Source organism: Lagopus leucura, unplaced genomic scaffold (genome assembly GCF_019238085.1).
Source record: "Lagopus leucura isolate 7727_CA_CO unplaced genomic scaffold, USGS_WTPT01 Super-Scaffold_100002, whole genome shotgun sequence".
NCBI lineage: Eukaryota > Metazoa > Chordata > Aves > Galliformes > Phasianidae > Lagopus > Lagopus leucura.
The window spans coordinates 48,808,760-48,836,199 of NW_024962263.1; the positions used below are offsets into that span (position 1 = coordinate 48,808,760).

At 41.5% G+C, this 27,440-nt stretch overlaps 1 protein-coding gene across 1 annotated transcript; it reads left to right on the forward strand.

Annotated features, from left to right (window-relative positions):
* Positions 1-4,748: 4,748 nt before the first annotated feature.
* Positions 4,749-27,440, forward strand: DSG2 (desmoglein 2). The gene is made up of 15 exons (XM_042869607.1): positions 4,749-4,820; positions 10,419-10,454; positions 11,357-11,491; positions 12,159-12,317; positions 12,573-12,717; positions 13,936-14,096; positions 14,906-15,040; positions 15,187-15,372; positions 16,268-16,527; positions 17,341-17,483; positions 18,161-18,388; positions 19,408-19,638; positions 20,749-20,876; positions 21,988-22,329; positions 24,842-27,440. The coding sequence occupies exons 1-15, from the start codon at positions 4,776-4,778 to the stop codon at positions 25,682-25,684; spliced, it is 3,177 nt and encodes a 1,058-aa protein (XP_042725541.1). The 5' UTR covers positions 4,749-4,775; the 3' UTR covers positions 25,685-27,440.

Genomic DNA, 27,440 nt, shown 5'->3' on the forward strand with positions numbered 1-27,440 from the left:
AAACTAGCAGCTACATTGCAGGATCTCCATTAGTTGACAAAATCTGCCAAAAAACAGTTGAGCTTTTGTCCTCACACTTCCGACAGAAAGTCACCCTAAACACCGCTGATTTTCTTCTAATTGTCAGTCTAAACCTCAGATCAGTTAATATCTTGTTTCATGCCTGTACTTTTCTTTAAAACTAAGACTTCATTTTTGCTAAGCCAAACACTTCTAATGTTACCTGATGAATTAGTGTAATGGTATACACAGTAAATGTATTAGCTCATGTATCTGAATTGTGACATGAGGGAAAAAAAGATCAAATATACTGTCTTTTTCATGATCAGGGAATGCCACATGTCTATATCTACACTTCTTGAAATCCTTCATAGTAGTGGTGCACTATAGCAGCTGACACTGGATCTGATAAGTAAGACCAGAAGATATGGTTCCCACAGCACAAGTGAAATCTTTCACAGCAGTCTTTTTCTCAACTATAGTTCGTATTTATAGCACTTATTAGTGTTCATGGACTTAAAAAAGAAAAAAAAAGGCTAATATTTCTACCAGCTGCACAGCAGAATCTTGAGTAATAGCTTGTACCTGCCTGAACGTTGTCTGTTACGTAAGTTTTCCCAGAAAGATAAGTCACAGAGCCCTGAAAAACAAGGTCTATAGGCACCTCTAGAGCAGGCTGGGTTGCTACGCAGCTGGGAAACAACAGGAGAGTTGTTCTGCCACTCCTTGTTTTACATACATAAAAGGCCTTGTATTCCAGTGCTGTCAGGCAGTAACAAAACGCCCGTGATAAAGGCAGGAATCTGGTGCATGCTGTTACAGCCCAGCCAGACCCACAGCTCAGCAGGATTACTCACTGCTGCAGCTGCGCACCTGGTGGGTTCCACAGCCTGGCTGTTAGGAAAGGAGAAGAAAACTATAAAACTGAAGAAATTGAGAGTTTATTTCTAATGATTACAAGGCAGTGAACAGCATAATTTTTTGTATAGAGTGGGCAAAATGCAGGGAGAGTCAGAATTAGAGTTATTGCACATAGGAAAACAATGGCTCCATTCTGAGAGTGTGAAATATTTACTCAAAGCACCAAACCCTGGAGCTAATGTACTTCTGTATTATTTTATTCTACTTTTATTTTTCCCACCAGGGGCCCTGGTCCTGCAAGCTTATAGGAGGTGAGAGCTATCACGGATAGGACTACTGATGCCAGGAGCCACTAGGGCTTTGGGATACTTCTCTGCAACATGCACATTTTTTCACAGAATCTACAACATCCTTAACATATGCCCCATCTTTGGAGGCACTCAAGGCCAGATTGGATGAGATTTGAGGTTCTTTCTAACTGAAGCCATTCTACTACTGTATGATTCTATGATATTTCAAATAGCTAAATGTAATTTTTATGCAAGTGGAGCCTTGATGCACTACTTTCTTCTGGTATCTTTTTTACAGCTGAGTGGAAGCTGGGGCTTCTATGCAGTAAAGAATCTTTAAACAATGCAGAAAAGTTTCAGGAAATAGTTTCAAACAATGGGAAAGATTTTCATAATAGTTCAACATGAATCATGATGAGATTTAAACATCTATTTGCTGAGGATATATGCTGGATTTTCCATCTTAATCCCACTTGCTAAATACTGCACTTCGGTCATGTGATTGGATCTCTTGACTAAAAGAAGAAACTCAACTTTTTTACGGAGGAAGCAAATAAAAAACACCTACTTTTCAACGGCAACAGCAGGATCACCTCTGCTTTTGTAAGAGGCAGAGCTTGACTCTGCTGATCAAAAGCATGCCCTTGTCCTCTGCCCCAGCCGCTCCCTCAGCACAGAGGGAGTGGCTGCCACACTGGGACCAGGCAAGGCTGGGTGAGTCACTAAGCCCCTTGCACAGAGGCCATAGGTGAGACCATACCTCACCAGGATGCTTGTGCTGACAATTACCAGCTCTGGAAGCAAGCACTCCATCTCTGCAGGAAAGATATGCATTGTTTTAGAAGATAATTCATTCAAAGCCTATAGAGAGAATGCCAGCAGACATCTGTACTTCACGAAAATAGCACCTGATGCATGCTGTACATCTTGGAGAGCCCCTTTCCTGGGCCAGCACTAAAGAAGGGCTTGGCTGCTTTTAAGGTTTTAAAAGCAGCGGTGAATTTTCTTTGTTCTCTGGAGCCTGTGAACTTTGAACTGCTGCTATCTCCAGAAGGAAAACAAAGATCTAATGCTGCACGGATCCTCCCATGCATGCTGGCTTTGGGGTCAGAACTGTGGTGGGAGGAGGACAGTTTTGCAGCTGCCAGTTTAAAGTGGATAAGAGCTAGAAATTCAACTTCAGGAGATACTGGCACAGCTATGAGCTGTTAGAAGCAAACTGATGCTCCTTGACACTTATTTCAAAACATCAGACATTTTCCTTCTGTAAAATATGAAATAGTTTTCCATACCAGAGAACAGAAGTTTCATAATATTTAAAATATTACTGTTTTAATCTGTTAAAAAAAAAAAATAATAATGTGCAGAAGAGCTTCTGGTCTTGCTGTGGGCAAGCTGCTAGAAGAGATTTCCTTTTTAAAGGAAAGCACTGCAAAGAATATTTCAAAGAGAATTAAATTAACTTTTTATTCCATCGTATCAGCATTCAAAAATGGCGAATGACTGTAAATGTATGTTTGCTAACACATCTTTAACTGTGCACTGGATAGGCAACTAAAAGCTGTTTCAGAACTCCACAGAGCCAATTGAAAGATTAAGACAAAAGCTGCAAATCAAGGTTCTTCCCTGACAGCCATTTGATGCAATGAAATGCTTTCAAGCTATGCTTAAGCATCAGACTAGGATTGGAATCTACTTATAAATCACCATATTAAAAGTACTATAAATAAATATAATACTACAGAACTGTAAGAACTATAAATATGTTCTCCAAGACATGCTCTATGTCACTTATCTTAAACAAAAATTACTAAAAGAGAACTTTAGCGTTTGGCTAATATTAGCTGCACCTGTCACGTTGGTTGCTAGATCTGCCCCAAACTGCACACCTGGCCCTAAACTCTTGGTCAACAGCAAGTGTCCCTCATTAGTCAACAGTGTGCCCAGGCAGCCAGGAAGGGCAACCATATCATGGGGTGCACCAAGCACAGCATTGCCAGCCAGCTGAGAGAAGGTTTGTTCTGCTCTACACCGTACTGGTGTGGCCTCACATTGACTACTGTGTGCAGTTTTGGGCACTACAATACAAAAAGGACATAAAACTATTTGAGAGTGTCCAAAGGAGGGCTACAAAGATAGTAAAGGGTCTAGAGATCAAGGTGTGTGAGGAGTCGCTGTTGTCCCTTGGTTTCCTCATCCTGGTGCAGAGGAGGCTGAGAGGACTCACAGTGGCCTACAGCTCCTTGTGAGAGGAGTGAAGGGGTAGCTCTGAATTCTGCTCTCTGGGGACAATGACAGGGCCCGAGGGAACAGCATAGAGCTGTGTCAGGGGAGGGGGAGCTTGGTTATTAGGAAAAGGTTATTTGCCAGAGGATGGTGGGCATGGAACAGGCTGCCCAGGTCATGGACCCAAGCTGTTGGAGTTCAAAGAGTGTTTGGACAACACTCTCAGTCGTATGGTCTGATTTTTATGTAGTCCTGTGTGGAACCAGGAGTTGGACTCCATGATCCTTATGGGTCCCTTCCAATACAGGCTGGATATTAGGAAAATTTCTTCTCAGAGTGGTGAGGTTGCCCAGGGAGGTGGTGGAGTTACTGACCCTGGAGGCGTTCAAGAAACTTTGAGATTTGGCACTGAGTAATGTAGCATGGTGGGAATGGGATGATGGTTGGACTAGGGGACTTTGGATGTCTTTTCCAACCTTAATGATTCTGCAGTTCTGTGATTCTGTTCACCACACATTGTTACAATACACACGAGGGGAATGCAGTGTCTTTAGTATGAGGGTGGTGAGGTGCTGGAACAGGCTGCCCAGAAAGGTTGTGGATGTTCTGTCCCTGGAGATGTTCAAGGCTAGGCTGGATGGGGCCCTGGGCAGCCTGGTCTAGTCTTATGTGTGGAGGTTGGTGGCCCTGCATGTGGCCGGGGGGGGGGGGAAAGGGGGGCTGTTGGAGCTCCATGATCCTTGAGATCGCTTCCAACCCGGGACATTCTGTGACTCTGTGATTCTGTGTCACTGAGAAGACTGCAGTAAGGCTGGTTCCCTGGTGAGCATCACTGGTAGCACTATGACCAGCTGCTTCCAAAATTATTTATAACAACTGAGTGTGATCTTAGAAAGACCAATCAGGTAAGAACATCCTATAACAAAGGATGTACAGGAAGGGTATTTACTTATTTCGCCATCATGAATAAGCAGTTATGTCTTTGTCAACATCAATTAATGAGGTGTATCCAGGAGAGATCTCTGCCAGATAGGAGTAGGAAGGATATAGCTGGGAGCACGTTAAATAGAGGATTACGGGAACTGTCAGAAGGCCGCGCTAAAACAGCTCACCGTTTCATTTTCCCACGAGTGTATCTTGTATCAGTCACTCATTGATTTATCGGTTGGTTGTCGGTCCTTTCTCGGCGGGGCGGTACCGGGGGCTCTCCGAGGTCTGGCCGGGCCGGGCGGGGCCGGGCGGGGCGAGACGGGCGCTACCTGCCCCCTCCCCGGCGCTCCCCGGCTGCTCTCTCCACCCATCCGCGGCTACTAGCGCGCCCCTCGCCGGGCCGCCTCCATTTCCCTTGACGGCCGCAGGAGGTGACCCCGTCCCGGGCGCGGCGCGCAAGCGGCGGCCATGTCGCGGGGTAGCGCGGCGGCGGTGCCGTTGCTGGCGCTGCTGGTGAGTCCCTGCCTGGGGCTGGGCCGGACGGTGGGAGCCGGGAGGGAACCGCGGGCGCTACGCGGTGCCCCGGGGGCCGTGTGCGGGCGCGGGGCGTGGGGAGGGCGCTTCCCGTCGAGGTTTGGCAGCTCTCGTGTTCGCTTCCTGGGAGGGAGATGAAAGAAAGATCCGAAAGTTGGGAAAAGTCGGGAAAGGCTATGAAAGGAGCGTCCCTGTGTCTGGAGATAGGTGGGTTTTGTCGGGGCTCCCGGAGGATTAGGGGAATTGGTGCTGCTGTCATCTTCTTGTTCAGTATACTGTCTGTAAACTGTGTTACCTGTTGGAAGGAGCCGTGCCAGGAGGGAAAATGGATTGTCCGTAACATTTACTGGAAATCTTAGGGAAAATATATACAAAACTCTTACGAATACAAGATACGTGGGTTTTCCCTTTCCCTGCTCTCAATCTTAAGACCTTTTGTCCTATGCAACAGCTTTCCATGCTAGAAGCAAGTCCTGAATGTCCTGAAACCAAAGAAAGCTTGGGTTTGGTTCAGGCTGGTGTTTTCTGGCAGTTTCTAGCAACTCCCCAAGAAGCTTTCCTTGAAATCAGAGGCATTACTGAGCAGCTCACTCTCCCTGCTTGGTGAAACTCCTGTGAAGTTGGGCAGCCACTGCCCAGGCAGGGTGGAAGCCAGGCCTGGCTGGGAGCTGAGCAGGGCTCGGGAGGGCTGCAGGGAGCTGGGCAGGATTTCTCATGCTCGAGGTCCCAAAAATCAGGTTGAGTGGAGATCTGTTGCCTTGCAGCTTTAATGCGGGACGTAATATTCCAGGGACTAAAACTGCCCTGCTTGGTCGGTGACAGGAGAGAGAACTATGGGGTATTCCCTTTTTGTGTGTGTGTTTTTGTGTGTGGTGGTTTTTAATCAAGACAAACCCATTGTTGTGGGTGAAAGTAGCTGCTTATATGAGCATCCAACTGGAGTCACTGATGTCAAAAGGCATGCAAAGAAGACATAGATAATTGCAAAACCCAGAGAACTGACTAAAAAGCAAAAATTAAAAAAAGAATAATAATCACAATGTACCTTCCACATTAGAAGCCTTAAAAATTATAGGATCTTCCTTTCCTGTTTTTCCTGGAAGCACTTATTGGTTGACTGTGCTCTCTTTCTACCTATATCCATAGCATCAGTCCTGAGGATTGTATGAAGGTCCCAGCGCTTTCCCATCTCTACCTCTACCCTTTCTCTAGGAACATCAGGGTATGCCCAGCGATGGTGCTTGTAGGGTTGGGACCAATATGGGTCATGTCCAGGGCACGCACCTGGAGCCGTGGCCTTGTCACATAGGCACAGCCAACAAGGGTCATTGCACTTTTGTCTTCGAGAGAGGAAATGTTAGAAAGTGTCCTGTATTTGAGTGAGAATGGATTTGAGATTTTTTTTTTCCTGTGGATGTTTTCTTAGGTTGTACATCCTTAATATTTGATATTTTAGACATTAGACTAGTATGGAATACTTGGAATCACGATTGTAATGTTACCATCAGTAGCAATTTTTTTTTCAGAATTCATAGGAACAATACCACAAAGCCAACTGTATCCTGTGCTGCATCAAAAGAAGTGTGGCCAGCAGGGCGAGGGAGGTGATCCTGCCCCTCTACTCTGCACTGGTGAGGCATCCAGATGTGGAGTGCTCAGTACAAGAGGAGACATAGACCTGCTGGAGCACATACAAAGGAGGGCCACAAAAATGATACAAGGGATGGAACACCTCCCTTGGAGGACAGGCTGAGAGAACTGGGGCTGTTCAGTCTGGAGGAGAGAAAGCTCTGGGGAGGCTTGAAAGCAGCCTTTCAGTATCTAAAAAGTGTGTATAAGAAAGAAAGAAATATACTCTGTAGTGAGGTCTGTTGTGATAGGATAAGGGAAAATGGGATAATGGTTTAAAACCAAATGACAGGAGATTTAGACTGGATATAAGGAAAATAAATTTATGATAAGGGTGGAAGAGGTTGCCCAGTAGTGGATGTGGTGGTGCCTCATCCCTGTATACATTCAAAGACAAGCTAGACCAGGCTCTGAGCAGCTTGATGTAGCTGTAGGTGTCCATTGTAAGGGTTCGTTGTAGGGGAGTCCCTTCAAATTCAAACGATTCTATGATTCTGTGAAACAAACAAATAAAACTGACTAGTTTTAGTTTTTCTAGAACTGATTAGTTTTAGGAAAAGCAAAAGTGAGGTGATTTCAAGAAGCCTACTTTCTGTCTGCAAATCATGCATCTTTAAAAACAAACAAACAAAAAGACAGGGCTGTGGTGAGATATGAAAGCAGGCATGGAATGCCTGAGGTGATTTTTATCTGTGGATGTTAAAATCTGTGATTTTATCTGTTTGGCTAAAGAGGTGTGTTATCTCAGATGCCATACATCAGAAGAAATGGAATTATTACAGGAGAGACTAGAAAAAAGCAAAAAAATAGAAAAAAAATAATATAAATTCAAGTATTCCTAGTTTATCATTCTCATAGTGATACTAAAGAACTGGGATTGTGGGTAAAATGGATGATAAGTTTTCTTATATGTGAAAGGTAATCGTCACGAAAAGGGAGTTGTGCTGTTTCCTAGTTACATTATCTACATGACAAAGAGGGAGATTCAGTTTGAGATTAAGACATCTCAGTATAGCTGTTTTGATGTTGGTTATGGGAAACACATGCAATGGATGTAGAGTGCACCTATTTGATTGGATCAAATTGTGCTTTCGAAGCAAATCTCCAGAGTGTGACAGTCTGATTCTTTGAGATTGAAACTGTTCTGAGAGATGTTTCCATCACCTCTGTGGATGTTTATTCCATGGTTTCAGGCTAATTTCAGTCTGAAGTAAAGCCCACAAAGCTTTACTTGAGTACTGTTGTGTCCTCAGCAGCAATGCTGCGATCTCCATCACTAGTTTTTAGAAACAGGTTAAACAGCTGTCAGGCAGCAGATGGATGTTACTCATCCTACCCCAGGGCAGGGAGATGGACTCAGAGATAACCTCCCTTCAGCTCACTTCTGTAAGTGTGCAGGATGTCCACTTGCCAGTGGTCTTCAGCACCAAACTGACCAGCACAACATGTGACAAGACCACATTTATAGGGTTGGGTTTCTAGTTTCATAGCAAAGCAAATAGGTGTACACACCTTCTAGCTTACTCATTCTGCATCTTCACAATATAAAATGAAGCTGTGTGTTCAAAATGTGTCTCTTCAGTTACTTCCTTCACAAGACACGAGCACACGTTTGCACAAGAGCAGCCTTGCACTCTCTATACATGTCAGTCACTCCCTCCTTTTCCCCTGCCACCTCACCTGTTCCAGCTGCTTTTCTGCAGTATTTCATTCCATTTTTATTACTTCAGGCTTCAGGTTTTCTGACTAATTTTCTGTAGCAATACAGTTGTCTTTTGCCAATGCCTTTCCAGCTCCTTGTCATCAATAGATTTCATCACTAGATGTGTGAGTTTTTGTGCAGGGGCAGTGATTCACACCAAGTGACAGATGGGGGGTTTTCCTACTGAGCCACTTAATAGAAGGCAGCTGTAGTGTGTTGAAAAAGGGAATTTCAAAATTCAGCACATGTAGAGTGTGATTTTACTTTTCCTGAAAAATAATTCAATAAAAATATTTTTCTTAATTTTGAAATTTTAGTGTCTTTCATGAATTTTCAGTTAAATGCAGAACATGCCTATCTTTCAAATGTGTTTTTGCATCTCATAAACAAAATTCCCACTGTTAGACTCCTATATTAGATCACTTTAAAATTCCCCATGGACCACTGACTATTATAGATGAAAAAGTAAAAAAAACAAAATAATCTTTTTTTAGCAAGAAAACAGAATGCTTGAGGCTCTTTTGTAAGACTTTCTATTTCTAATGACTAATGGGATTTTCTTTACTTCTTGATGTGCTCTTCTTTTATCTCAGTCCACTGAGATATTTGCAAACTTCAGGCTTTAGTTTACACTGTTCTCAGGCTTCTGATACAAGGAAACTTCTCTCCTGATGCCCCTTGTCTCTGTTCATTCTTTGTCCCTTCAGTTTGTGAAAGCAAATAAGGATGTTCAAGATGACACTTTGACAGCTGCTTCCTAAAGAATTGTAGTTCTTGTTGGAAAACCTTGACTGGAAAACGAGTGTTTCCCTGTTATGCATTACCTTACTGGTATAATCTCATTGATCAGAAAAACAAAGTTTAAAAATTCATATGAATATTAAATAAGATTAAGCATATTCATAAGAAAAGCTTGATCTAAAATTTAAGATCCTGCAGCCCTCACAATGTGTTAGGGAACCTCCTGCTTGCTGATTTTTGTCTTCAGGATATACACACTGGGAAGACTGCTGTTTGAAAAAGTTTTGTTGTGCAAGTTGAAACCACTGTCTGCTGCTTTTCCCAACCTTGTCCACTGACTGCTGTGTTGCGTTGTGTGAGAAAGAGAGAAATTTAAAATATTCTATCATGCTATGATGTAGCAATCAGTGTAAGATGGAAGGGATCAATAGTGAGAGCTCAGATAGCAGTTTGAAAACCAGTCGAAGAGAACATTCAAAGTATTTAACATATTCTTAGTGGCTTGGATGAAGGGGTAGAATCCACCCTCAGCAAGCTTGTTGATGATACAGAGCTGGGTGGAGTAGCTGACACAGCTGAAGGCTGGGCTGCTGTTCAGGAGGACCTGGACAGGCTGGAGAGATAAGTGGAGAGAAATCTTACAAGGCTCAACAAAAGCGAGTGTAGAGTCCTGCACCTGGGAGGAATAATCAGGTGGCCAGGAGGTTGAGGGAACTGGTGCTCCCCCTCTATTCTGCTCTGGTGAGACCACATTTGGAGTACTGTGTCCAGTTCTGAGCTCCTCAGTTCAAACAGGACAAGGAATTTCTAGAGAGTCCAACAGAGGGACACAAAGATGATGAGAGGCCTGGAGCATCCCCCTTATGAGAAAAGGCTGAGAGACCTGAGATTGTTCAGCCTGAAGAAGAGCAGGCTGATGGGGGATCTTGCCAATACCTGTAAATATCAAATGGGCAGGAGTCAAGTGAATGCAATCGTGCTCCTTTCAGTGACAGAACAAGGGGTTAGGGGCACAAACTGGACTGCAGAAAGTGCCAAGTGAATGTGAGAAAGAACTTTACTGCAAGGATGACAGAGCTCTGGCACAGGATGCCCAGAGAAGTGGTGGAGTCTTGTTCTCTGGAGGTATTTAGAATCTACCTGGATGCCTATCTTTGCAACTTACTGTAGGGAACCTGTTATGGCTGGTGGCTACATGATCTTTAGAGGTCCCTTCCAAGCCCTATGATTCTGTGGTTTACTGACTTCAACAGGCAATCACTTCTCTAAGCCTACTTTTCCTTAGGCCTTAGGACCAATAAAAATCACCTGTGGAGCATCAAGGAATGCAAACACAGGATCTCTGATAATTTGACTGAGACTCCAGTTGCTTACAGCTAACAAGAGGCACCAAACTGCAGTTTCTGAGGGCATACATAGCTATCCTGGGCTCTTAGTGGATAAAGAAACGTGCTGCTAAAGCGACACTGAATTAATAATAATAGTTAACCTCACTTTCATTACAGATCTGTCTCAGTTGTGGAAATGGACTCCATTGGAAGGTAAGAGAGAGGCTTTTCTTGATCAGTACATGAAGAAGGGCCTTCTGAAAAAAAAAAAAAAAAAAAACAAGCATTGAAGACATGCTTTATTTAACTTGATAAGTATCTCCAGTTCTACTATTTTCTGAACAATGAAATCTGTATAATGGGTAACAAAATGAAAGCACAAATGTAAGAAAAGGACCAATCCCACATCCATCAAAAGAGTGATGTTCAAGAAACTTCAGCAAAAATGTTACATTGTAAATATCTTTTTTAACTCTCCATAAATGAAGTCAACTGCTATGATACAGTGTTTGTTGTGGATCTGGATACCAGCAGGACAGGGGGAGGAAGGACAGGAGTCAGCAGGAATGAGGGGTACCTGGACAAGGATAGCTGAGACAGTGTTGCTTATTGCATGTATCCTGTATTACAGAAGAAGGTATTAGTATTGATGAGATGTTAAACAGCATAATGAGGCAGAAGTAGTTGTTTATAGCAGTATCAATGGCAAACTTCATTCCACATCTGGTGACAAGCACTTAGATCTGTCAGAACAGGTGTATTTTCACCATACCCTGGTCATGTGAATGTGCCTGTGTATTTAAATCTTGGGTTTTATATGTCTGTCTTGATTAAAAGATTACTGTAGTTTTTCAGTTCAAACATCTTCAGGAATGTGTAGTTTTAAATTGTACTTCAGAAGGCTAGTCTGCTCTATGATTTAAAAATTACTATTAAAAGAGTGTATAGCCTCCTTGGAAGAAAATAAGTGGTAAGGTCAGCACGTGGTTTTGTGCAAGCAGAATGCCCAGGTTATGGCCTATGCTATTCAGAAGTGTGGACTAGCACAGCAATAAAGCATTTTATCTTAAGTGACTAGATGTTACGCTGGCATTCAGCCTTGTTCTTTTTCACAGATTTATAATCGAAGTGGCAAGAATGGCACATTAACTCATCCCAACAGCCTTGTCAGACAGAAACGAGAATGGACGGTCCCTCCTGCTTTCATACGGGAAGAGGAAGACAATTCTTATAGGAATCCAATTGCTAGAGTAAGACCTGAAAAGAGATAAATACAGAATACACAGAGATGAAAATATAAAATAAAGATGTAACTGCCCTAACCACAGACACAGATGTTTCTTTAATTTTAATGAACTATTGAATACTAGTAGAAAATTGGCACATTTCCTTCAGTTTTCTTCTTAAGATGAGTTACTCTTGAAGCCTGATTCAGCTGAGTCTTTCATCTTTTCCCAGTCAACAATTTTCATAATACTTTTGGAAATGCAGCGTTTTTGAATTTTTTTTTCACTCTACCACCCAACCAGAGTTACTCAGCTCTAGTTCAAGTTGGCTAGCAGCTCCCAAAACTGCTGGTGGTGATTGGACAGAAAGGAGTACACGGAACAGTCAGACTCTTCCTTGCACTTGTGTGCTATCCAACTTTCTTTGTCCAAGTCTTCTCTCTGTTCTGTGGTTCCTAGCTGTTGCACTGTCCATCACATTCCTAATCTCCCTTGGACTAGATCTTCAAAGAGAGCATGTAACTTTTTCTTCTGCTTTCATCTCAACATCTTAAACACTATAAACCATGTAGAAAAACTGTATTTAATACTAATTTTTGTTTGTTCATTATGAAAATAGCTAAAAGGATTATATGTTTTGAAATGTGGTTTTATTTACCAATTACTATTTACTCTATCATGCTCCTCCTAGATACATTCTGATTTTGAAGACACAGGGGTAGTGGTAACTTATACTATATCTGGTCAAGGAGTTACAGAACCCCCTTATGGATTGTTTGTTATCAATGGAAAGACCGGAGACTTGAACATCACAGGAAAGGTTGACAGAGAAAAGACTCCAGTGCTATTTGTAAGTTGAATAGTAACTTTACCCTTATAAATGCTCTTCTTTCCTTTTTTAATAAAAATATACATTATTTCAATAGGTTTTAAATTAATTATTTCAGTAGGTTTTTAACATTAAATATGTGTGTGTATGTGTATATATACATACATATAACTGCTAATAGTTTTAGTTGCTATATATTTTATATTTTGTGTATGTGCTCACATATATGTATTACAGTCACTCATTTTCTTATTGTTTCTGTCTGAATCATTTCAGTTGCGAGGTCATGCTCTAGATAAGACCGGAGCAAAACTGGAAGAGCCAATAGACCTTCCAGTTAGAGTTCTAGATATAAATGACAATCCTCCAGTGTTTTCACATGAAGTTTTTGTTGGTTCAATTGAAGAATTAAGTGAAACAGGTAACATTTTATATATTTTTAAATTTACCTATTCTGAATGTATTCAAGGACAGAAGTGAATATAGTCAGTGCAGCAGCATATCTGTAGTAACAATAGTGCATTATCTTGCTTATGTAGGACAGGTTATCCAAGTTTGAATGCATGTTTTTATTCAGGGCTGAGTTGTGTAGTGTGATGAAGGGAAAGTATGAGCATAAAGGGAACAGAGAACAAGACTTCTTCTTATGCCAACTTTGTTTTTGGGTCAGACTTGCCACTAAGCCAGGGAGGCCTTAAGTAGACACTGCATGGAGAATTCCATCCATCTTCTGGCCTAGCAACCATGGCCTAGCTGTGTTCTGAAGTTCTCCTTTATTTAATAGTCTGGAGAAGCACTTCGATGTTAAGAGTATACAATCATCACCCAAACCTCAGAACAAGCTATTGGCAGTTTTCCTATTAACGACAGTAAACATAAGAACAGATCTGGGAGCAATAGACTATTTCCCAGAATAAAACATCCTAATAAATACCTGATATCCTGTTCTTTTCAATGCCATGGCAATCTGAAGATAGAAATTACTGACCAACCATTTATGTGAGGTATTGAATTCCCCCAGCTGCCTTTCAAGTCAGTAGCAGCCATATGGTAACTGTCTCTCTTCTTGAATTCCAGCTGATATTCAAACCCAACTAATGGTGCTGGACAATAAGGTTGGCCCTTTCCAAGTACAGCATTACAACATCCTGTGTCATGCATATAAGGGGCTTGCAGCATGGGAGCCACAATTGATTTTGAATCAAGCTGTTGGAGGGTGTCAGTCTGTAAAGAACAGTTGTTGTATGGATGTTCATGTACAAAAGTTGTTCTGCTTCCTTTAGAATGACGTATGAGGGAAATGCAATTTACTGTCTAAATAAAGTTTCCATCTTCTTTATACAATATCTAAAGTTTTCTGTCAGAATTCTTGCAAGAATTCAACTCACTGAGTAGTTGTGATGAGTTGAATTCTACAACCTTCAGATCTGTGTTGATATGTAGTTTTGTTTTTGAGGTTTTAACATAAATTGAATTTCAAGAACAATTCTTCAGCTCTGTTAAATATGCCAGAGGTAGGGGCATCAGAAAATTGTGCATTACATCTGGCAGCACACTCTTACCTGTAACATTACATTAAAAATACTTGCCAGTGCATGGCAGCATAACCAAACATTGTATTTTGTTGGTTTTTTTTCAGGTACAATTGTAATGAGGTTAAATGCAACGGATGCAGATGAACCAAATAACCTGAATTCCAAAATTGCATTCAAGATCATTTCCCAAAGCCCTAGTTCTGCATTCAGTATGAATAAAGATACTGGCGAGGTTCAAGTAGCAGCAATAAACCTTGACAGAGAGGTAAAATAAATAAATAAAAAAAATCTGTTGATAGCATTCTTCTGGTACCTGTTGTCACTTCTCTCCTTCCTTCATCCCAGTTGGGTTTAAAGGACCATACCTTGTCTGTCTGATGTATGTTTTCCAGTGGCTTTGGGAGGGGATGAGGTAAAGCCTGCTTTCACCCTGTCTCCTCCCTCTCACTATGCCAGTTGGTGGCTGTTGTTTTCTGTCCCTTCTGTGCAGCTGGGCAGCAGTTACATGACACATGGGTGCCATTTCTTTGCTGGTGAGCCTGTGGATAGAACACCCAGGTCACCAACCTGTAAACCTGCTGGTTGAATCTAGACTTTGGTAGATTGCTGTACAAATCAGGACTCAAAGGATAAGAAATGATGCTGCTTTGAAAGTGTTGAAAGCCAAATACTGTCAGCAACTTTCCTTATGCTTGCATGTATTTTCACTGACCAGCAGATGGTGATCTTTATATTAGCTCACAGAGGCTGTGGATGCTATCCCTGTATCTGGATCTGCCTCAATGTGCAGGTATTGCTGTATCCTGTCCGTGGCTACTAAAATTTTTCCATTTTCCATTTGAGCACAGTCTAACTCTTTGGGAGGAAAATACAAAACTCCCAAACCCTTTTCTAAGGCTCAGCTTTACTCCGGTAGAAAGAGCTATGTGTAAGATTTAATAGTAGAGAGAAAATGAGTTTTGATTGGCCATTACTTGAGAGGTTTTGACAAAATAAGACACTGATAATACAGTAAGGCAACAAAAATTTAAACTAGTTGAAGCATTTCTTTTTTTTTTTTTTTAATTATGACAGACACAAAGTAGCTATTCTTTGGTGGTGGAAGGGAAGGACCGTGGTGGTGCAGCAGATGGGAATAGTGCTACATGCTCTTTAGAAATCAAGATTTTGGATGTCAACGACAACCTTCCTGTGCTTGAAAGCTCTGCAGTAAGTACATTCACCATGATATTTGGTGTGTTTGTACACCTGCTGGTATCCCATTGCTTAAGAAAATCTTATGCAGACTTTCTTGTACTGATGAAATACAGTAGATTGGGACATCTTTTTACATTTAAATGTTTTTGCTCTTGCAGTTTGAAGGAAGCGTTGAAGAAAACAGAGCAAATGTGGAAATTATGAGAATAAAAGTATTTGATAAAGATGAAGAGTTTTCTGATAACTGGTTGGCAAACTTTTCTTTTGTCTCTGGCAATGAAGGTGGCTATTTTCGTATAGTAACAGATACCAACACAAATGAAGGAATTTTGACTCTTGTGAAGGTTAGTATATTCTTTGTGAGTCTTTAGAGTAATTGATTCCCTTAATAGGGATTGATGTACAAATTATTTATAGTTAGTAAATAAACTATAAATGTACGTGGTGGATGCTTCTCTTATATTTTTTGGTGGTGTATTCAGTCATTCTGTACAAAATAATAATTTTGTTCACCACATTCTGTGTGGTGGCACTATGTATCCAGTGGAACAGAAATCCCCAGATCTTCCTTGTTGTTGGGCAGCAGTGCTAGTAGCACATATGCTGTAACCTTTCCCACATATTTGCTCTCCTTGCTTGTCTCAGTTTACTTATTTCCCATGGCCACAGATAACTGCATGCAGCACCTACTCCGTGAGTCATGGCTACAGACTATTTACATTGTGGATTTCTGTGGAGCTTTCACTCTTCTTTAGTGACAGGAGCTGAAGATGCGTAGTATGCTAAGCTTTATTTTTCTTCTGCTCTGTTTTCCTTATCTCAAACTTGGAAATTATTAGAAATAAAATAATAATAGTAAAAATTAAAAAAAAAAGGCATTACTAAATAACCAAATTGTTCAAATCATTTAAAAAAAATGTAGAAGAGTAGAATAATTCTGAGTAGGGATTCACTGAAGGCAAATGCAAAATATTTGTGTAGGACTCATTGCACATACCTTAAATTAATTTGATAATATAAAGTAATACCAGTGCTGTCATCCATGGAAAAACAAGGAGCAATCTTCTTAACATGCTCTTCAAGAGGTGTTTTGAATTGAGAGTAACATGCTGAATTATGGTTCTTTCCACTGTAGCGTCCTCCATCAGCATTATTTAAATATTAAACATCTGGATGTTGTCTCAATATCGAATACCATCAAATTCTGAGGGATTTTTTGTTTGTTCTTGTTTGCTCTAGGAGCTAAATTATGAAGAAATGAAAAACCTAAACCTGGGCATCGTTGTTACAAACAAAGCAGAATTTCACAAGTCCATTAAAAACAGCTATAAAGCACAAACAATTCCGATCAAAATTAATGTGATTGATGTGCGGGAAGGCCTTGTATTCCCCAGTGGGACAAAAATTATTGGAGCAAGTGAGAGCATGCAAGTAGGGCAGGTCATTGGACAGTATCAAGCCATTGATGAAGACACTGGAAAAGCTGCAGTGCACGTTAAGTAAGAATCTTTTTATATATCCCTCATAATTGAGCGTGTCAGAAACTACAGCTTACTGTAAAAATGTGTGTATTGACCTGAAATAATTTCAGAGGAAATCTGTTCTCTCCTACGCTTAATTGACAACTAAAAGAACACCATTACTATCAATATTCTATTTGGCAGAAAATGACTGATTTGAAAATACCATTTATTTTCTGGTAAATTATGAGTGCTTGTGCTGAAGTTGTCCATAGTTACATGCAGAATTATCAGGAAGGAGTATAGAGAAACACGCAGAAATTGAACAAAAAAGGATGTTTGGGTAGATAAGCCTGCATATGCATTCATGTGGCTGTCTTTAGCTTTTGAATTGTAGCACATCAGCTAAAACATTGTTGAACTACCACTGTGGTGGCATTTAGAAGTGTTACGAACTGACAGAGGTACAAATCTCACCCTGGGTCCCTTTCTTCATGCCTGTTATACAGCCTTTCCAGGGGGCTGCTGCTCACCCATGGCTGGGAGGAGGGTCAGGGGAAGGGGAGCATCGTGGTCAGCAGCACGCTGCCTCTCTAGTGGAACAGGCATTCTTGTTTCACTCGATAACACTGCCACACCTATGTCCTGGCTGGCTTGAGAGGGAAAAGCAGGTTTCAACAGCCAGGGTAGGTTTATAATCTAAGGTTAATAGTTGAAAACAATTACATTGGCAGCAGTGTCAGAGTTTGGCCTGCACAAAGAGTAGGCATAGTATGAAGCTGTTTTTTCTTCTGGTGGTTGTTTTGATCTTCTAAGTATGATATTTTTACTTTTTTATGTGATTTTCATCAGATATATCAAAGGAAGAGACCCAGCAAACTGGATCACGATAAATTCAAATACAGGTGAAATCCAACTTGCTAAAAACCTCGATTACGAATCACGTTATGTAGTAAATGGTACCTACGCTTTTACCATGTTGGGTGTAACTACTGGTAAGTTTAGAAAGTTCTGTTTCTGCTTTGCTGGATCTGGTGTCTTTTGTTAATTTCCTTGGGGGGGAGGGGAGGTGTTGGGTTTTTTTTATTATTATTTTTAAGGGCTCAGTTTGTATTTCTATGGCTACAGTTGGCTTAACCTCCCTACCTTCAACTGCCTAAAATTTAGGTGCCCAGTGCAGTTTCCAGTAGGCTCTGTGGAGGGACAAAGGCAACTCTATGAAATGGGACAAACCTTGGACTGGGTTGCCAGGATGCTTGTTTTTCTTTGACTGTATCAAGACAAGTTTTTAAAACAAGTTTTGTGAAGACATAGGTGGAAATTGTCAGTATCTCACTATAATAATAAGCAGATTTCAAAGTCCTAAATTTTCTGGAAAGCTAAGTTGGAAAGAATCTCTGAATTTCTTGTATAGCTAGTTAGAATTCTTTGTAACCTGCTTATTATTGTGTAGCTATGCACAAGAAATACATTTTTACATTAAGGTAGTAAAACAACTTGCCTTCAGAAGAACTTTGTCAACACAGTCATTGACATTAGGAATGAAACATTGCTCCCATAAACTCATTTCAGAAGTGCTTATGTTTGGGAAGATGTTGGGTTTTTTTATTTTAAGACAAAATTTCTGTACTTGTCAAATGTTGATTTAATTTTTCATATTTTGTAACCTTAGATCTTCCTACAAAAACAGCCACTGGCACCGTTGTTATTCAAGTTCAAGATGAGAATGATAACTGCCCAGTTATTGAGAACCCTGTACGGACTGTGTGTTTAGATGCAGAGTTTGTTGATGTTACAGCTAGTGATATAGATAGTTACCCAAACAGTGCTCCCTACAGCTTTTCTGTCATTGATGAGCCAGAAGGAACTGCAAGAAAATGGATAATTGCATCCAAAAATGGTAAGAAAAAATATGTTGAATTACTTTCAGTTTTCTGGAGTTCTACAGGAGTGTTGCACTTTGCTAATTCCAATAATTCAGCTTGACTGATCCAGACAAAACATAATTCATATATGAAATCACATCTGAGGACATGTTGCTTGTGTTCTGATGCCTTCCCTCTATCAGCTATAAAAATAATCGTGTTCTGGGGCCTGTTGCCTTCCCTCAACTGGACCATTTTAGTCTAATTTGATGAGCCAGCCATATGTAGATCATAAATCAAAAATTATTTTAATGAGTATTTCAAAACTAGATTCGCATTTTCTTCTTACATTCCCATTCTTGTAAACCTGGGAAACACTTGAAGGAAATGCTTCAGGTAGACTGAAGACACTAGAAAATACTTTTTCTTCTCAGAACAATTCTTGTTATTCATAATCCTACAACACAACACTGCAGAGCAATCAGCACAGTCCTAATCACAGTTTAGGACTGAAAAAGAAATCTTGCCTTTCCTCACCCTGCTTGTAGCCAGACTAGCAGCAATTACAGAGATTACAGCTTTTCAAAACAGGATGGTATTCGCCTCCTCATCCGGGATCTCTTGGGCGCCTGTTGCCCAGTCCTGTCCTAGACATGGCATGGTAATATGTCTGCCAGTAGCTTACAGCAAGTTAATCTCCTAATGACAGAAGTTGATTTTTGTGAATTCAGCCTTTAGCTAACTGGATGAAGTGAAGGTTAGTGCTCTGTAAGCAATCAGACTATCTTTTGTGATGGTCTCTGCTGGTGCAAAGCTCTTCTGTGATTTTCTGAGTCTTCAAGAGAACATGGCCATTTGTTACCAGCGTAAATTACGTGATTAAATAAAAAAGCACATATGCTGCCACGGACATAAATTTAAGTTGGGTTGCATTGACTGGTCCTAAACGGAGGGAGCTTGTTGGGAGTTTGAGAAGGTTTACAGGAGTTAACTTTCTGTCCACTCGTTTTGTATTCTTTTTTTCTTTTTCACTAACCCCACCCTTCTGCTTTAGCCACCAGTGTACGGTTGGTTCCCCAGGACCTGAAGGCAGGCAGTACTGAAGTCCCCCTGCTAATACAGGATTTCCAAGGGTTCAGCTGTGCTCAGCCACAATCTCTGCAACTGTTTGTTTGTACGTGCACTGCTGACGGCGGATGCAAAGATAGAATTACTGGCACTGGGTCAGCAAGTCTGGGACCAGGAGCGATTGCACTAATCATCTTGGCATTTTTGCTTCTGCTGCGTAAGTAATCATTTCATGTTATGTCAGAAGCGCCACAAATACGGTCCACAAAGCACCAGGGAGTAAACTGTTGTGCTCCCAGGTTTTATCATCTTGGTGTACTTCATGTAAACTCCTAGGCTGTGTGCAGTCATGGCAGATCTCCAGTTCGTTTTTGCAATATCAGCACTATACATTCAGAAGCTGTGCATTTTGAAGTTAATATGTACAGATCATAGTATTAGTTTATAACGCCATAAATAATAGGTGGGGAAACACTAAGGTATCCTTTTAGCATTTCCCACACTTCCCTGTGTGAACCCTAGCTCTTCTCACTCAAATCACAGCACTCTCTCAATCTTCTCCCTAATTACAGACCCAGGTCTGGTTCCTTAATCTGAGCAGTACATAATGTAAGAAGTCACATTGGTAAGACAAGGCAAAAGCTGAAAAACAAGAGAAATACTTGCAGTCAGGGTATGGCCATTTATACTAGTACTGCATTTGAATCATAGAATCCTAGAATAGCCTGGGTTGAAATGGACCACAATGATCACCTAGTTTCAACCCCCCTGCTATGTGCAGGGTCGCCAACTACTAGACAAGAATGAATGGGCAGTAATTTGAAAGGACAATAATTCATTGTTTGTAGTAGTAGCGCTCTGGCTATGAGAAAACAAAGTTAATTCCACAGAAGTATGTTTTCCTTCTGAAATTGAATCATTTTGAGCTCTCTAGGTAATGCTGTAAATGCATCCTCTCATGGGAGTGTTCCATATGGAGATGTCTTGATGTAGTTAGTAACAGGACAGGAGTTGGAAATGCTGAGGTTGTACACTTTTGGGGCTGGTTTTTCTACATGAGATCTTCAGTAGAAGTAAGGATAAATACATGCAAAATCATCTGCAGGAGTGACAGGTTCACTGTCAGTTTACTGTTTAGAAAAAAATCCCTGCTTATGTTTCCAGGAAATACCTTGAACTTCTGGGAATTGACTGCACTCCTTATTTGCTCGTATGATGTTCTTTAACTCATTAAAGACGCGTTGCTGGCCAGACTTCAGTATTGGCTGTTAACATGCTTTGACCCTAGTCAGTCCATCACAAATGACAAACTTGTGTTTCCCTGCAGTTATTCCGCTATTACTGCTGTTGTGTCCGTGCGGCTCAGGAGCAAAGAAGGGATTTGCTGCAATACCAGACTGTAGCGAAGAGATGTTGCGTAAATGGAACAGTGAAGGAGCAGCTCCTGAGGAGAAGGCAGGTTTTCCCTAGCAGCATTTTTCTTTGATTTCCAGCCAAGTGCTCAGTTTTGCACTCGTCTCTACCGCATAATGGGCTGATGTTTTCAACCTGCACAGCAGATTTTAGCCACACATGAATATTAATTAAAGTTAACCCCATCAGGCTCAATGAAGGATGCATGGAAAGGGAATTCCAACAGCAACTCTAGAAACACCAACCATAGTGTTAAAATCCCAAAGTAAAGGCAAAGGAATCAAGCACATGCTGATAGTATCTGATTAGAAGATAAAGTGTGGGAAAAGCATCCATGCTATTTGCATCTGCAAGCCTGGAATGTTCACTGCCTGTTTGGGAGTGTACGGTAAAGCTGTAAAGCTGTGAATGATCGGGTTATAAAGCTTAGCTTCCCATCACCAGTTCAGAGCTTCAGGTTGCATTTTAAATTACTTTCTTGTGTGTTTATCTTCTTAAACAAAGGATTATTAAAAAATAAAGTTAATACGATTTCAATATTATTACAATTTTTTAAAAAGGCAGAAAAAAAACTTCAAAATGCAGAGGGAATGCAATAGAGAAATGAATGCTAGAGGTGTTTCTTCTTGTTGTCCTATACAAACAGACAAAAGGGTATGACACCAGCCTGTTTTTGCATGACAATAAGAAATAAGGGAAAAAGCTTTTTTTTTTAGGGCCAGCACTCACACCAAATTCTTGATGAAAGATTGTGAATTTGACAGGGAAGCTAAGAAAAGAAGAAAGGGCCAGGTAGCACTACAGGGACAGCAGGCATTGCATGCTCCCCATAGTTGGAAGGCTGAGCACACTGGAGTTTCACAGGTCTTTTTCTTGTTTATTTTCCCCCCTCTTTCATTCTCAACCCTTTGAGTTTTAAGAACAATGACCTGTGGAAATACTTCTGTGATCCTCCTTGGGAACACAGTCATGGAAGCTGCACCCTCTTTCAGAAAGCTCTTTACTGTGCAGCAACATGAATCAGTACAAATTCGAACATGTCCTAACTCAGCACCCTCCCAGGTTCCACCCAGCCTGGCTGCTGGTTTGGTGAACTCCATATGCTAGATAGCCTAGCTTTCATGTCACATCCTCATTCGTGTTTTTCTTGCAGTTAATGCAAAGTGTTATGCTACCCACTGCATCGGGGAACTTGAAGGGACCGGCCAGCGGAGCAGCAGTAACAGCAGCAGCGGCGGCAGCAGGAATGAGTGCAGAGGAAGCTGCAGCAGGAGGAAGCAGTTCCGCCTCTTACATAAGAGGGCAGAACAACATGATTACCAGGGAAGAGCAAAGACAACTTCATCGTGCTGATTACCATACCAGAACCACAGCAACTGGAGGGTCTGTAGGCATGGTATCTGGAGAAGGCAACGTGGTGGTGACTGGAGGAGGTGTGGCGATGGGATCTGCAGGGGCCATGAATGAAGAATTTTTAAGAGATTACTTCACTGACGTAAGCATATGACCTGAGAATAACAGTATATTGAGATGTATGCTTAGCATTGTGAAATGCTTTTTTATGTTATTATAAACATGAACGGATTGTTTATATGTAAACAATCCTGATAAGGGTCAGTGCTGTGTGTGTGTGAGTGGGCTGTTAAGGACTTTTGAGTTAGGCTCACATGTGGGATGTAGACCTCGACAGTGCTAAGTTTTGTAGCATCTTTGGGTTTTTACATGATCTTCAGTGACAAGACCCTTCTCAAGGTTTGGGATTCAGAATATTTAGCAGTGAACAAGGAGCCATATGCAGGAAGAAGCAATGAGGAAGATGATGTGATATAAACGTCGGGGACTTGAGCATAGTAACTGTCCTGCAGGGAGGCACTGGTGACTCTAGATGAGTCACGGCTACAAACCTTTCACAAAGCAAGTTTTTGAAAGATAAGCCATAGACGTCAAATAGTAGGGTGGGACTGCATTTTAAAAACAGCTGATTAAGAGGTGCTGGATTTGTCTGGTTGTGCAGTAGTTTGGGTGAAAGGCAGTTCACCAGATGCACATCAAGCATATGTTGCAATCCCTTCTCTGAATTATTTTTTTGCAACCTAACTATTGAACAATAGGATAATCCTATTCATTGTAACTGTTCCTCTTTCTGTTATTACTTGGCTGGTGAGCTACTAACAGGGGAAGGTTCCACTTCTGTATGCCAGGGAGTGCAGAGATCATCCTTCACGTCTACAAATTAAACATCTTCAGTCTCTATAGATGACTGACAATGGGGCTGGGCAGGAGAGTAGCTGTGCAGGTTTGAGTCACCTCAGGCTAGGGAAGGATTTGTGTATCTTCTTTGTGTTCTGACTACTGATCTAGGTGAGCAGACACAACAGTAGCGATTCTGCTCATTTTGCTTCTGAATGTTAAGACATTCCAAGCACAGCTGCCTGCTGAAATCTTGCAGGAGATGCTTAGTAGATATTATACAACTGATGATAACAGGTTAGTTAATGTTATAGTCCTTTGGGTGGCTAAAGTTGGGTGACTAAAATACTTCAGATACAGAACTAATAATGAATGAGAAAAGAGTAAAGAACAAACTAGAAAAATATCTGAACCAATTAGTTCCATGTGTGTGCTGATTTCTGTAGAAGCATCTCAGATGATATGTCTGCTCCCAGGATCAAATGCAGGAAAATATACATAATCAGTTTGGATCTGGATACATACCACATTACACAGATGCCTGAGCTAATAAGTACTACAGTACTTCAAATATGGCATGAGTGGGTCTGAGCACGAGCCAGCAACCATATTAGTAAAGCTGGTTCAGCAGCCCCAAAGGATTTGGCCACCTCTACTCCTGCAACTGGAGCTGCTGCAAGAGCATACAAAGATTTGTGCCAGCATCAGCAGCAACCCAGTTGCAGATGCTGTCTTCAGACTGAGCTTGCCTTGGAAAAGGTACAGTCAGAACTTGGTTAATCCTTCTTGTTCTGGGTAGAGCCAGTGTATGCTGGGGTATGTTCCCATACATACCAAACTGTTTAACTCAATAATTTGTTCACTTGGGTGTGATCCTGCAGGCTACAGAAATGAAAAGAGCCATGACAGTGATGATATGTCAGCCTTTTCTCATGAAATATACTCTTAAATGTTAGATACTCTCAGACATGGCGCTGGCACTCTCCCACAAAGACCTAGTTACAGGTGAGAGTTATTCACTGAAGCAAAATGTGAGTAGACTCTTTTTGAGAAAGGAGTGGTATCATAAATGGTTATCTGGGAGAAGTAGCAGATGGTGATGTACCCAAGGCTTTCCATTACATTCCGAAGTACTCTTTTTTCTTCTCATCACTTCACTGTCCAGCTCAGAGAAACTTCAAAAAAGCAAAAAGCAGTTCTAGGCCCTGCTCTGATTGGTTGACAGATGCTGTTATTATAATCCCCTTGACCAAGCATTCAAGGTTTGTAAAGGGCTTGGAGAATATGCCCTTTGAGGAGCGACTGAAGGAACTGGGGCTGTTCAGTCTGGGGAAGAGAAGGCTGAGGGAAGACCTTATTGCTATCTCCAAATACCTGAAAGCTGCTTACAGCGAGACTGGGGGTGATCTCTTCTCACTGGTGACAGGTGACAGGATGAGGGGAAATGGCCTCAAGTTGTGCCAGGGAAAGTTTAGGTTGGATATCAGGAAACACTTCTTTACAGAAAGGTTGATAAGCACTGGAATAGGCTGCCCAGGGAGGTGGTTGAGTCACCATCCCTGGATGTGTTTAGAAAGTTTGGGAAACTGTTCGGATGTGGTGCTCAGGGACATAATTTAGCGGTGGGTTTGGTTAGATTGTGGTTGGACTTGATGATCTTTAAGGACTTTTCCAATCTGAGCAATTCTATGATTCTGTGATTTAACGATTCCTGATTTCTTTCAAGTTTACTATGTCTAGTAGTAAGGTTAGTAAAGTAGTAGTAAAGTAGTAAAAAGGTTAACAAACTTTTGCTTTCTTTTGCTTCCCATCTTTAGAAAGCTGTCTCTTTTGCGGAAGATGAAGCTCAAGCTGCAAGGGACTGTCTCCTGGTTTATTCTCAGGGGGAGTCAAGCTCCCCCCATGGCTCCATCGGCTGCTGCAGCTTTATTGAGGGTGATCTTGACGACCGCTTTCTTGATGATTTAGGAGACAAATTTAAGACTCTGGCAGAAATATGCATAGGCAGACGCATCGACATGAAAGACGGTAGCTCCAAGAATGAATCCAGTTTTGATGTTAATGAGCAAAAGGCTTTCAGCTCCAAACAGGCCTCTGCCTCAGGTGGCTACTTCTCACCCACCCCATCAGTGCAGGCAGGAGGTGCTGTAGTATCGGAGGAAACATCCTATTCTGCAGAGGGCCATAGCCACTCAACTGCCAGCTTTTTAGATCCCCAGTTTAAGGAGAACATAGTGGTGACAGAAAGGGTGCTGGCTCCTGCCTCGAGCTTGAGGGGAATGGTGGAAGTCCCCAGCCTGCCCTCCGGAAGCAACGTGGTGGTTACAGAAAGGATGGTGACGTCAGAGGGCCCTGGGGTAGGAACCATGGCAGTTCAGGACCTCCCCAACTCAAGGTATGTGGTGGTGAGGGAGCGGGAGACGGTGCTTGTGCCCAGCACTGAGCAGGGCTCACCGAGCTTTCCCACCTTGTCTGAAGGGCAGAGCATGGTGGTGAATGAGAATGACCTTACAGCCTCAGCAGGGCCTGGTAGAGCTGAACAGGTGCTGATCACGGACTCCCTGCTGAGCCCTCTGGAGGGGGCACCTCCTGCCAGCTCCACGCTGAGCAAGTCCTCCAGGGTCACCAAGTACAGCGCAGTGCAGTACAGCCGCTCCTAGTCTTGGCACCTTAACTTCTCATGCAGCCTTCTGTAGGCTTTGTATTCAGACCTGGTTTTTGTAGTGCCTTAAAAATGACACTGACTTGTATGTAGTGTCTTCTTCAATAAGGACTGTGGCCAAGAAGCGAGCAAAAAAAATCTACTATTATTATAAAACATTGACAATGTTTTTGAAGTGGAACGATGCAAGATATATATAGTTTGCTATTTTTGTAACTGTTTTGCTATAAATTTGCTATTTTTATTGTTGAGTTAGTGTAATAATATCATGTAACTACAAGCATAATTATGGGAAAGCAGAAGAATATTAAAATCTAGTGATTGATGTCAAAGCACAAGTTAGGTTTCTGAGCTGCTCTTGAGTCTATCTGCTGAACCTTCCTCCCTACTCCCCGAAGGGGCATTGATCTCATCACATCTTCTATCTGTTACCTTGTGGATAGTGCATAAGAGCAGCTCCCCTAAACTGCAGCGGAACCCAGTGAATTCATCGGAAACCTCCTTCCTGAGAAAACCAAGTTGCCAGAGTCCTCTGGGCAGCAGTATGAATCTCCTAGAAGGTTGTCACAATTTCAGGTTATCAGCATCTGTACATTAAGCAATCAGTACTTCTCTTTAACCTCTGTGCTAATATGCAAGTAGCAAAAAGAGCTGAGAACTGCTTTTCTTCTTTGGGTTTTTTGTTGATTTTGTTGTTGTTGTTGTTGTTGTTGTTTTGGTACTTCAGTGTAAAATTTCCATTACTTGGCATAGATGTAGACTGACATGGGAAAAAAAAGCATTTGCATCATGAAGATTTTACGCTGTCTCTTAATTGGTCATTTGAATCAGTGGCTTCTGCTACCAAGATTTATGTCCCTTAGGAATCTGCTGGATCTGATTTATAAGTGCAATTAATTGATTTTATTTCTGTCTGTGAGTTCACAGATACAAGTAGAGGAATGAGGCTATGAGCATATTTTTGCAGTTGTGATAATTGCAGCATCAGAACTGCTGTGGCCTCTGCAGAGCTGTGTCATGGCAGCTGTCATTAGCTCTAGCAGGAAAATAGAAAAGCTCCCTGTAATTTTGTAACACTTGATGTTACTTTTCTTTCTATTAAGTCTGTGGTAAAAGAGAGAGTACTGTAACGTCTGGCACTATGTATATATGCATGTGTATTTATTTGTTTGCAGTTTTAAACATTTTAATATGACTTTATAGCAAAAAAGAAAAAACAAACCTGTGATACACTAGTTATGTTTTATCAGAGTAGAAATGCATTGGATCACTGGATCATACGTTAGTACTGTGTGTACCTCATAACTGTAAAATCAGTGAAGTAATCCGAGGGTGGTGCAAAACCCGTGGACTGCAGAGCTTTCTGGTTGTCTCCATGTCTGCTGAGTTTTCAGGTAGTTGTAGGTTATGTTTGCCACTGTATTTATTTGAGGGGTGAGTCAGAAGGCGATTCAAACACATTAAAAAGTACGAGCAGTGACTGTGCTCATTCATCATGGTATGCATAAGTGTGTTACAGTGGAGAAGTACTTCAAGCAACTCAAACGATGCACTTGCTTGGGCCTGTTGCTTATTTATCTCTTACATTTTATTTTTAAAGTACACATCTCTGCTTTTAAGCACGCAAGCAGTTTTAAGTGGTAACCAGTTGTTTTCTCTTGCAGTTAGAGAGAATGAACTTACCTCTGTTTTTTTTTTTTAAATGGAGTGCTTCTGTATTTTTATGCAATCTGAAATAAAGAACTCTACCACAC